This window comes from Parambassis ranga, chromosome 13 (assembly GCF_900634625.1).
Source record: "Parambassis ranga chromosome 13, fParRan2.1, whole genome shotgun sequence".
In the NCBI taxonomy this organism is placed as follows: Eukaryota; Metazoa; Chordata; class Actinopteri; family Ambassidae; genus Parambassis; species Parambassis ranga.
The window spans coordinates 18,923,314-18,935,730 of NC_041033.1; the positions used below are offsets into that span (position 1 = coordinate 18,923,314).

Here is a 12,417-nt window from a genome sequence, read left to right on the forward strand (position 1 = left end):
AGGCTCTGTGCAGTGTGTTGCAGCCCCTCTTAGTGGATTGGTTTGAGTAGGTCTTAAATCTTAATAAAATGACAAGGCAAAGAAAAACACGAGTCTAATAATTTTAAATAAAGCCTGTTTGTTTTGTTGTAGAGGAAATCTTGGATGATGGGGTGGGACTGCTGCTGGAGAGCTCAGGAGACAGTCTGGATGATGACTCGGAGCTCTTCAGTGAGTTTGATGAGTGCAGGAAGGTAAGAGCACAATTTCATTATTATTTTTTTGTGGTGCCTGTCTATCACCACAGGAAAAAACTGACAGCATGCCATTCATATAACATGCAGGCTGCTGAGCGTGTTTCTTGTCCTTGTCCTTCACAGCATCCCTCTCTCTGCTCTGTGTTATTATGAAGCAAGCACTCACAAACATTTTTGCTTCATCACAGTTTGAGTCACCATCTGTTACTGGCTGATTTTTATCTTGTTTATGACAGCAGTGCAGTATTTACATTAGGGCGTAAACCTCCCTGCTTGTTTAAAAAAAAGCTGTATCATGTTTCTCTGTTACCCTCATGAGACACACTTTTAACTGAATTTAGTAGCTTCATGATCAAATCAAAGCAAAGAGCATCTTGCACACTTGACACGATGCAGCTGTGAATGTTACAGCCAAGTGATGAGTCTTTGATTAGGCTTGTATTCTAATTATTTGATTATGTGCAGCTAATAGGATTAGATTTAATGAATAGAGATGTATTAATTTCAGAGACACAAATTACAAAAGACGGCACAGAAAAAGATTTTCAAGGCCTGAAAATTAAAAAAGAAACACTTTGTCTAACAAGATGGGTTTTTTCTTTCATGCTGAGTTTAAGTAAATGTGATATCAAAGCAGTAATACTCTGTGCTGACATGTTCTTATCGATTAGTTTGTCTCTTATGACAACACATCCCATTGGAAGAACTCCAAAGACACAAGTTAGATCCTCAGTCAGCCTGGTTGTCCTTCAAATTCTGGACCAGCCACCTCACTTGCTTATTCTGTCTTTTAATGTCATTGCCATCATTTTAATGGGCAGCAATTTATCAAGTTCACCCATTCTAGATAATTGCCTCAGTAATAAATAATGATATTATGTAAAGGGGCAAAATAAGGGGTGTGGCTATAGGATATGATGCTGTTAAGGTGGTGCTTTGTTCTCTTAAATTGTGTAGGTTTAGCTTTTTCATTGCTCCTCTTTGCATTTTTACATTTATGTAGTAATTGATAAATCAGTACAACTGGTGACAAATATACTGTTGCTGTTTAGCTTTGTACCACTGGCCCAGTATCAGAGTGCATGGAAACAGACTCCATCACACAACACTTCTACCTTGTAAAAATAACCATTTGCAGTGTGGCCTTCTCCTATTACATGTTCTGGATGTGTTTTCATCACATAGTGTAGTTGTGACCTTGTGAGCCAGCTGGATTCTGATGAGATTTGTGGAATCACAAGCTTGCACGATCTCCATCTTGCCAGGCTTCGAATTATGCACTTGCGACCATTCAACAGTTTCACAAACCAATGAATAGATAGCACTGCTCACATGCTGTTGTGGGGCTGTTTGTATCTTTTAGTGCTTGGTCACAGTTTTGTGTGAAAGGTATGGAGGTGGAACAGTGGAGCATTTTGTTTGTGCCCTCCGGAGACAATAGCTGTCTGGGGAAACAATTGACACCAGACAAACCTGATTGTCTAACACTGGTATGTCCTTTGGATGTTTGTGATGAGACAACGTCATTTGGCATTGTGAACAGGCAAACGGTGGCTTATGAGCAGCTTCGCGGTGCAGACTATATGTGAAAGGAGCTTCTGGGCCGTCTTAAAAGCCACCATCGGCTAGTTGCGATAACTGCAAGAGGCAGTCTGATTGGTTTAAGCTGGCAGTTGATTGGATGACCATTTGTCAGGCTTTTCCTTGAAAGTTTGCAAGGACAACTTCTTAGCTTGGTCTGTGCAAAGACCGTCTGATGTGCCAGGTTATAGCTGTTCTGTACCAGATATTCTGAACACAAATATTGGCACTGACCAAACCTGTCAGACGATGATATCGGTAGTGGCTTACAAGTCCAGCATGCAATGCAGCTGTATGGTCACTACTGTTTGCAAACGTTCTCTTTGGATGAAAGGAAAACCAAATGTTTAACTCAGGAAGAGAGGACAAATCAGAAGTGCAAGTCTTGAGATCCAGTGATTCAAACATCTTGGAGCCTCCTCAGTGAAGGAGGGAATGGAAAAACATTTTCCATTTTGTCCTGCAAAACCCTCAAACAGCTGTTTTTTCTGTGCTCACCTTTGTCGCGTAGTTTGCTCCTTTGCAGCACCCCTCTCATCTTTTCCTGAAATCCCACATTTATATTCTACTGCGGTGAGCTTTACCCAGCCAATCCTGCTCCACCCCAACCTTAAGGAGGAGACTGCTTCCCTCCTGCTCCTTTTGCTCTCTCCCCAGACCGGAGTATTATCAGGACTCATTTACAATGCTGCATGAGCTGGCCAGATCTTCACACTCACAATGTGTGTCTGACTTTACGCAGCCTGTGGAGAAGAGAGAGAGGCAGAGAGAGAAAATAGCAGAATATCAGAGCTACAGCAGACTGTGAAGGCGCAAAAGAAGGGGAGTTGGAAGGCTATAAGTGCTGGTGGGCGGAGAGGAGGAGGCTGAGCAGCTTCACTCATTCTTCATCACAAGCACCACAGCACTTTCTCCTTTTTTTTAAACGGGGAAAACAAAAGAAATGTATTGGAGAGGCGCAGTGTAGTCTTCTTCCAAAGCCCGGAGTCTCCTTCTCTCTGGCACTGACTGTCCGTTCCTGCACCTGGCTATGTCCGTTCTGAAGTGGAGTAAGCACAGCAAGCGCTCTTCAGACTCCATCTATGACGTGCTTCATCTGGTGAGATTCCTTCCATGCATCTCTTTTCTATACCTGGACAGGTCTTGCTGCTGATGCTGCTGTGAAAGCTGTTGTTATCCCAGTAGGAGAAGTAAGACACCTTTCCTTCCCAGCGTTTTGTTTCACACCTCTGCTTGGCTGCTACTGACAGAAACAGGAAGCTGTGAGTCACCGTTGTGTCGCAGAGTTGCCCCATAATCAGTGGAGTGCTCCTCAAGATGCCAAAATAAAAGAGCGTGTAGCAGCATATTCTGACCACAGATGATTTGGACTTTGCTTGACTTTGACAAACTACCCTGACCGTCACTGCAGTGACTGACTGGAGTTTTTTCTCTTTCTGCACTTCAAGCTGGGATCCCAGTTTCAGAGGGAAGACGTATAGTCTTCTCTGTCTCTTCTTCATTGATGCTTTCATGCTTTTAATCTATATTTCATCAGCTGGGGTGAAAAGATCTCTGGCATTTCCCAGTTTTTACCCATGACATCCTCTTTGATTTACGTACAGTGTTGTTCATTTAATGTGATATTGTAGGCTTTGATCCTCCCTTTTCTGTTCTGTCTCTCATCCCTCTGCCAAATCATGACTGTCCATGCACCCAAAGCTGCCAAGGTGTTAATTAGCTGAGATTGTGAAGATGATGACTGGACTGTGACTGTCTTACTAGGCTCAGTAACACTGGATGAGCTTGGTTATCAAATGGGCAGGCAGAATCACTGACAGATGTGTTTGAAGGTCTTCTATGTGTGCGCTTTTCTAACTTGTTTATGTTCTTGGCATCCCTTTTCACAAATACGGACAGAAAAGAAAACATTTTTCAAGAACATACCTCATCATCTGCACTACAATTTTGTTAATAAAGGAGTTGGTTTTGGGGGGTAATCCATTTACATGCATGTGCATTACCAAAAACATGAATGTTGACAAAATTTTTATTGCAGAAGATCTTTCATTTCAGATGTAGTTAAACATATTCCCCTGCATTTGGATTTAAATGAACTGTCAAACATTACATTCATGGACATTAATGTCTTATTTGTTCATCTGTTGCCTGATTGTTTTGGGAACGTTGTCAAGAGGGACAAATGGCTGCCATGCCTCACAGAATGTCTGTTTGATTAGATAACAAATCCTGATAACTACTGTCATCTGCATGAGCTATGACTGTCATTAGATAACAGTGTTCATGTTGTATTTTCTGCATGTCTGTTTCATTATAGTTTAGTGAATAATGTAGCCACACTGCTATCAGTCACTGTAGCGGATTGTAAAAGTTTTCCATTCCCTAGTGGGAGGACAGTTTTGTTTATGCACATCAATTTCTCATATTACAAAGTTGTTTTGATGTCCTTGGATGTGTCGACTGACAAGACCACAGATTTTAATTAAGATTAGTTTTATCTAACGATTACAACGTTCCATCCTCTGCAGCTGTGTGGAAGGACTTTTTATCATCATGATGATTATTATTTCCTAGAGGACCTTGTAGGTTTGACAGAATAAATTGCTTCTGGGTAGTCCATAAAACTTGTGTGTGTGTAAGTGTATATATGGTGTGTGTGTATATATAGATGTGTATATATATATCTATATATATCTATATATATCTATATATAGATATATATGAATTATGAATGAGAGACCTTCTATCTCCCCTGTTATTCTCTTGGTGATGTTTACACCTACTAGTGGTCCCTGCTATGTGGCCATAACTGCAACTTTCACAGTAAATCTTTTTTTAAAAATAGCCTTTTTCACATAAATTGAAGTAAGGATTTGGACTTTTGTGTTTATATTGATCCAAAATGCCATTTTGTTTTCATGGCTGGCTCGGCTGTAGCCTGTTGCGAACAAAGTAACTGTATTAGTTCAGCCATGTAGGCTGTTGCAGAGTGGGGTCTATTTTTGTCCAAAATGATAGTCTAATGCACATCAGGGCTGGTCACCATGGCAACCCATACTGTATGTGGACAGATACAGTTGTGTGTATATTTTGATTCTGTGAAATAGATGATTCATTACACCACGATCCGTCCGTAGGAAGAAAACACCAGAAAAAGGGGAATGTGAGTGAAAGAGTGGGAGGGGGAAGTCATTGTTATGACAGACTGAAAATAGACCAAATTAGTGCAAATGATTTTTTTTTTTTTTTAGAGCTGCCTCCCTGCCTCTTTCCATGCTCATTCTCTGCACAGTCATGAATCGGTGCACATCAGTAGGATTACCTGCATGTTAATATTTGAGGTGCTGCTTCTCTTTCCTTTCCTGCTTTCTTCCTGTTTTAACCTGACACTTATCCTTTTTTTATTCTTCCAGAGTACAGAGCAGGTCGCTGCCTTCTGCCGCAGTCTTCATGATATGAATCCCTTGGAGTGTGTGTCCTCTTCACCGAGCCCGGACTCTCCCTTTCCACCTCCCACGACTCTCCGACAGCTCTCTGATGCCGACAAACTCCGCAAAGTCATCTGTGAACTTGTGGAGACCGAGCGCACCTATGTCAAAGTCAGTATCAGTCATTGTACTCGTAATAGGCAGATGGTGTTTGTGTGTGCGTATGTTCCTCCTGTCCATCGATCTGTGTTTCTGTCTGCCTTAGGTCGTGTTAGCCCTACGCATTACCTATTCCACATGACCAATCCATATTTATCTCTGTGTCCCAGGAGATTTGAGGGGGACACAGCTGTGCCCTTGCCTGAATATTGCCTAATCTTTTCTTTTGCCTGGTATAACCGTGGCTCTGTGGAATAACGGGGTTAGAGAGGGTATATAATGGGATAATGTCAAGGCTATCTTAAATGTTATACCTCATTTCAGGGGGGGGGCAGGAATATACTTATCATATTGATATGGATCTAAATCATATTGTGCTAGATTGATGGTATTTTGTGCAACCTTCAGAGGCATAGGTTGATCTTTGGTGGGCGATCTGTTCTAATTACAGAGACATGTGGGAGCATTTTATGTTTCTGTGTGTGCAGCAGTGGAACCTGCAGGTCACTAGCTAATGCAGTGTGGTTGGACATTTAATTTGTGTGCTAGTTAGCCAATATAAATATAAATGTACTGACATATCCATCCTTGTTTGTCAGGACTTGTGGCTGATGTTTTATGTTAGTTGTGGTTGTTGAGACAAATATGTTTTTGCGAGAATTTTTCTACCAGTTTGGGTACAGCTGATTTAGGTTCTTATGTCACTTTTGACTGCCTGATATTTGTGGCTACGCTTGTTTAAGTGGGTTCCTCTGTTGCTCCTTTTCTTTTTAAAATTCGTGCAGGAACACATCAACCAGCTCCTTTAGATTTTATCATAAATGGACTATTTTATTTTTCACTCTTATTGTCCCTGCACTTCACACCTTGTTATGTAAAACTGTATTTTTCATGTCTGTATTCCTCATAGTGACATGGACCAGACCAGAATCAAATACGGTACATTTCACTCTTGTCTTGCAGGATCTCAATTGCCTCATTGGGAGATATTTAACCCCACTGCAGAAAGAGACCTTCCTCACTCAGGATGAGGTATGTCAATGCTCACCATGAGCCTTTTCGGAGGGTAGTGTGGCTTTTAAATGCCAGCACTGTTGAAATGTTCTAAGAAAAGTGGGTTACATAATCATGTGGAGTGTAGTCGTGTACGAGGACGAGGGGTGGAGGATGAGAGAGGAAAAAGGGAGGCTTGCAAAGTAAAGGGATGCTTTATGTGCACTTGCAATATTGAAGATTATTTAGTTATTTCTATGCTTTACCTGCTTCAAGGAAGTAATAATTAAAATGTTACATATTATGTAGCTCTTTATATTAATGCAATAATACCCCTTTACCTCCAGCTGGATGTACTGTTTGGAAACTTGCCAGAGATGGTGGAGTTTCAAGTTGAGTTTCTTAAGACCCTGGAAGATGGAACCAGACTGGTTCCAGATCTGGAGAAGCTGGAGAGTGTGGATCAGTTTAAGGTACACCCTCAAAATATGTGACCAGCAACAAACATTTCAAAAAAACGCCCATGAACTCTTTAACAACTGGTTGTGTAACTCTTTCACAGAAAATCCTCTTCTCCCTGGGAGGCTCTTTCCTGTACTATGCAGACCGTTTTAAAATCTACAGTGCTTTCTGCGCCAGCCACACCAAAGTCCCCAAGGTCCTTGTAAAAGGTAAGTAAATGTGCTCCTGGGTTGACATTCCTCCTTTCCTCAAAGGGGAGGATGCATTTACCCATCAACCATCTGCCATATACTGCAAAGCTCCATAAATCTGCTGTCAGTTGTCAGCCTCACTGTCGTCTATCTGACCCCTGTATACTTTCAAGCTGGAGGCACCCAGGACTAAAAGACATACAGCCTTGCATGATGTATAATGAGCAGTGTTGAACAGTCTGTCTTCTAGCTAGTACACCCACTCCCTTAAAGACTTGAGTGGATGGCTTTGTTTGCTGCATTTACATTCACTGAGTCAACTGGTTATCTGCCATACAGTTTGGTGAGGTGCAATTAGGATGAAGCAGTGTTGTTAAAGCAGTAAACAGATTTTTCTGCCCACTTGTTCTCTGTGCTTAGCTAAATGGCTTTTGCAGAAAAACATCAAACAGTCCAATGTTTTTACTTTGCTTTAGGTCATTTTTAATGCAAGAACAAAACACTCTTTTCAAGGCAGGATTGTTGTACTTACATTATGTTTCCCTGTTTTATGTAAAAGGTACAGAGATGGAACAGCTGAACATTTAAGCCTGTGGCAAACTAGTCTGTGTTGTATCAGTGAGCAGCATTAAGTGTTATTCATGTCATTCCAGCCAAAACTGACCCAGATTTCAAGGCTTTCCTGGATGAGCGGAACCCAAAGCAGCAGCACTCCTCCACCCTGGAATCGTACCTAATCAAACCCATACAGAGGGTGCTGAAGTATCCTCTTCTGCTGAAGGAGCTCTATTCACTCACAGACCCGGACAGTGAGGAACATTACCACCTAGATGGTAAGACATGGTCATGTGATCAGGGCCTTGTTGAATACATACATACACACACAGCCACCCATGTCTCAATCATGTTGTCTGTTTACCTGCAGTTGCCATGAAAGCCATGAACAAGGTTGCCAGCCACATTAATGAGATGCAGAAGATCCACGAGGAGTTTGGAGCTGTGTTTGATCAGCTCATTACTGAGCAGAGCGGTGAAAAGAAGGAGGTAAGCTAGAAAAATGTAGTTCTGTTGAGTTACTAGTAAACACGGAGTGACTGTAGCTATTTGTTTTGTAATTGCCAGGTTGCTGATTTGTCAATGGGTGACCTGCTTCTCCACAACACTGTGACTTGGATTAACCCACCTGCATCTCTGGGAAAATGGAAGAAAGAGCCCCAAATGTCTACATTTGGTATGTCAACTTACACTTACATGATGTGTTCTTTAATCTGAATTTTAAAACATGTAAGCATACATCACACAGCACCTGATAGGTTACCACATGCATGTACAAAGACTAATCCTGTGGTTTGTTTAAAAAAAATAAGCAAAATTTGAATTAATATCTTAGTAATAACATAGTAATAACATAGTAATTACATAGTAATAACATAGTAATTACATAGTAATAACATAGTAATTACATAGTAATAACATAGTAATTACCTGACATTTGTGAACATAGTATTTTAGCTGGGAACACGATGCAGCACTTAAAAATTTGCAAAGTGTTTGCTGTAATGCTTGTACAGAGAAAGCCATTTTTTTATCCCAGAGTTTACTTTTCTAGAAAAGATACATCTGTTGGAATGTTTTGAGTTCATTGCTTGCTTGCTTTTCAAATTGTCTTAACACTGTAATGATTCAAAGGCCTGTGGTTGCTAATTTATTTTCTTACTCTTCATTGCTCTCTAGTGTTCAAAACAGCAGTGGTCTTTGTATGCAAGGAAGGCTCTAAGCAGAAGAAAAAAATGGTAGGTCCTCACCCAAGCACAACTTAAAATAAACCCTGTGTTCTTCAAGCATTTCAGATTCACTCAGAATTTCTTTATTTGATTGAAGGGCGGCTCCCATCGAGTCTCTGTGTCATCAGATGATAAAGACCCCTTCCGATTCCGCCACATGATTCCAACTGATGCCCTTCAAGTCAGATCCTTGGCCAATGCAGGTAAATTGCACCATATGGAAAGAAAGTTTCACTCTAAATCCTGAAAAGATAGTTTAAAAATATATATTTAATATGCTTATTTCTCATTCAGATGGTGAGAGCTCTGCTGTGTGTGAGATTGTCCACACAAAATCCGAATCAGAGGGAAGGCCGGAGAGGACATTTCATCTGTGTTGTAGGTGAGGATCTGTTGTAAAAGAGTAAAGGGATTCCACCGCAGATTGGGCCTCACTCACCACTGATAGTCTGGCTTGCTGTCTAATAGAGTGACAAACTGATAACACATCCTTTTTTTTTCGCCCTGCAGCTCTCCAGAGTGCAGAAAAGACCTTCTGAAGACAGTCCATTCCATCTTGAGGGAAAAGCACCGTCGGCAGCTCCTAAAAACGGAGAGTTTACCCCTCAACCAGCAGTATGTGCCCTTTGGAGGAAAACGGCTCTGTGCCCTGAAGGGAGCCCGTCCTGCCATAAATAGAGCAGGTAAATGCCAGACTGTGGCTGCATTCACCCTACAGCTCCAAGTGTCCTAATTCTATCTCAACTGACACAGATAGAATCTAATCTATTTAATGCTTTCAGCACAAATACCACCATGTATTCAATGACTACAAGTTATGTTAATTATCTCTAGAATAATGCACTGCTAATTATTTGTTTTTTTTTATCTCTGTTTTTTGCAGCATCTGCCCCCACCAGGACTCTAGGCAGGAGGAAGTTGGTGCGCAACCGGTTCACCATAGACACCGACATTGTTTTTGACGGGGAGCCGGAACAGCAGGACCTTGTTTCACCACAGGGGCCGGAATCAAAACAGCCACAGCGGGAGGAGGAAGGAGATCAGCAGCAGTCTGAGTTAGCAGGTGACACCGACCGCTGGGTGGAAGAACAGTTCGACCTGGAAGAATACGAAGACCAGGACGAGGTGAAGGAGACCGACATCCTTAGTGACGATGATGACGAGCTGTCCCAGACACCTAGAGCTTCATCCATCGAGGCCGACCTGGAGACCCCCATCATGGCTTTGTCTTTAGAGGGTGCTGAAACAGAAGAGAGTGAGAGCCTTCAGTCCCCAACTGCCAGTGAGACACCTGACGATGTGAAGTCACCGACTGACGACGACACAGAGAAGGATAACATCTGGGTCCGAAGGAAGCAATCGGGTTCATCTCCAGACACATAGAAGGTGATAACAATCAGGCAGACAGCTTTACACAGGTTCCATAAAGATCAGTCATCACAAACAATGCATGAGCATTGATGTAATATCGCACAGCTAGTAGAAGATATATCCTTCTTTATCTTACTTATGCTGAATGCTTTTTGTACAGATAAGATCATTAGTGGAGCAATACATGAATCCAGAGTGAGGGAGCTTCATCCCAAATCAAATGCTGTTACATAGAAGCGGAGTATTAGCTTTGAGAGATGAACTAATGGTACAATCATGGAATCTAATCAGTTGCTTTGATTGGCATGGTTTGCACATTTGGGCAGCATTCTATAGTCCTGCCTGCTGTTGCCAAATTTGGATATTGTGAGAACATTAATATTTGTTTTGTCTGTGTGACTCAGAGATATTATCCTAGTTAAGGGCTGTATATTATTTGTCCTTAAGGAAATAGAATAATTAATTGCAAAGGACAGTTTTGTCTTGCATAGTTTACTGTACCTGTACATTTTCACATGAATAAAAACTGACATGTTTGGGAACAGATGTATTATATATGATTTTGATTTGATATTGTTTTACGGACTAAAAGCTCTATCTTTGCAGTCTGGAAAATATTCGGTTTGTTCTCTTGTTACATTTATAGCAGAATTATGTAATAGCCCCATGTTACAGAGGCAACGGGGATTTTAATTTGTTTTATTTAACATAATCCTGTTTTACTTGAATCTGTACTTGCTGTTTCATGTGTCATTGTTTACTGTGAAACCACTTAGTTAAGCTTTTTACACATTCGTTCTTAACACTTCACATGCACACACACTGTTGTAGATAATTTACACATCAGCTTCTTTAGAAGTTCTCGTGTGTTAAAAGATTGTTCTCTGGTAATGGATTACAAAGTTTTTATTTATTCAAATGTAAATTAATTTGTAAGCAAAAAATTTTTTTTTTCCACTTAAGAGTCCAAATTTGCTTATGCAATCAAGGGGAAAGACTTTCAGTATGCCTGAACAGTGAAAGAAGTCATACTTGTAAACAACTCATTGTGCTACTAAGACTGCATTTTTATTACCGTGTGTATATAGACGATGTATTGATCTCATAATAAAAACAGTTGTTTCCTACTTATAATTCAGAACCCCTCTCTGTAGTGAATCATCGCTTAGTGCAGCTTCGTTTAACACCCTGCTGCAGCTCTGCAAGAACAATTGTGTGAGAAAAACACATACATGTCCACTGTGCTTAGACGTGCCCGAAAACAACACTTAGCAGCTAATCGATGCTCTCCTGCCTCAAAGAAACCCAGAGAGGCAGACGGGCTGCAATTTCACAACAAACAGGGGGAAAAAAAAACTTAAAAACCGAACATTCAGAGGAGCCACTTGAAGTGTTTGCAAGCTGCGACTGAGTGAGTGTCTGAATGATGGTGAAATAGCTAAACTCCCATTATCACAGGGAAAAATGTTGTGTGAATGTCTGCAAGTAGGGTGCAATTTTCACCCCAGACAAACCAACCTTCACACTCAGGGAACAGCTGAGAAATGCTACTACAAAGATTATTGATAGAATGAAGAGCAACATTAACACTACACTAGGCAGAATGGGATGCAGAGGAAGCTTTTCTAAACAACAAACAATCAGGACATCAGCAGATAAAGTGTGTTAGCACAGACTGGCCATAAACGGGTATCAAGATCAGAATCGCAGCATTATTTCACCAAACTGGTATTCACTAGAGGGCTATTGTGTTTTTTAAGAGTTTCTTTTATATCGTCCACCCCCAAACGGCACTGGACTTTTAGATAATTGAGCAGGTGATCATGGAGGGAGATACCATGCTGCTGCAGGAAACAGGTGATAAAACATGGGCTCAGAAATGGAACAATATTCAATCATATTATTAAAAATATTTAAAATGCTCTCACATACTGATGGTTTAAGTAAAAAAAAATATCAGTCCTCTAATTTGAATTCAACCTTAATCACAACTGAAAGCAGAGATGTACTAATAATACTAACAAAAAAATAAATAATCTAGATAACAACACTCCTTTTGCTCTCCAGTGTCAGTGGTGCTGCTAGAATACAAGTGTTTATTATGGTCTGTAGACAGCCTTCCTCTTTATCCCTCCAACCGGCAGGGACTAATTTCATCAGTATTTTAAAGCCGACATGAGATTGACACTATAATCAATGGTTTTAACAATCT

The 12,417-nt window shown here is 40.9% G+C and overlaps 1 protein-coding gene across 3 annotated transcripts in view; it reads left to right on the top strand.

The window, feature by feature from the left end:
• LOC114444967 (T-lymphoma invasion and metastasis-inducing protein 1-like) overlaps positions 1-11,192 on the top strand; it is a 36,441-nt gene extending 25,249 nt beyond the window's left edge. For 2 of the 3 annotated variants that reach the window (XM_028419879.1, XM_028419878.1), the window contains 13 exons: positions 133-233; positions 5,231-5,416; positions 6,368-6,436; positions 6,745-6,870; positions 6,960-7,068; positions 7,704-7,883; positions 7,976-8,094; positions 8,173-8,281; positions 8,785-8,843; positions 8,932-9,037; positions 9,129-9,216; positions 9,345-9,517; positions 9,718-11,192. In XM_028419879.1, the coding sequence (XP_028275680.1) occupies positions 133-233; positions 5,231-5,416; positions 6,368-6,436; positions 6,745-6,870; positions 6,960-7,068; positions 7,704-7,883; positions 7,976-8,094; positions 8,173-8,281; positions 8,785-8,843; positions 8,932-9,037; positions 9,129-9,216; positions 9,345-9,517; positions 9,718-10,217 (1,925 nt within the window). In that variant the 3' untranslated portion in view covers positions 10,218-11,192. Of the gene's footprint in view, positions 1-132; positions 234-2,524; positions 2,917-5,230; positions 5,417-6,367; positions 6,437-6,744; positions 6,871-6,959; positions 7,069-7,703; positions 7,884-7,975; positions 8,095-8,172; positions 8,282-8,784; positions 8,844-8,931; positions 9,038-9,128; positions 9,217-9,344; positions 9,518-9,717 lie in introns of those variants that run through there. The other variant, XM_028419880.1, reaches the window with a different exon arrangement.
• The last annotated feature ends 1,225 nt before the right edge of the window (positions 11,193-12,417 follow it).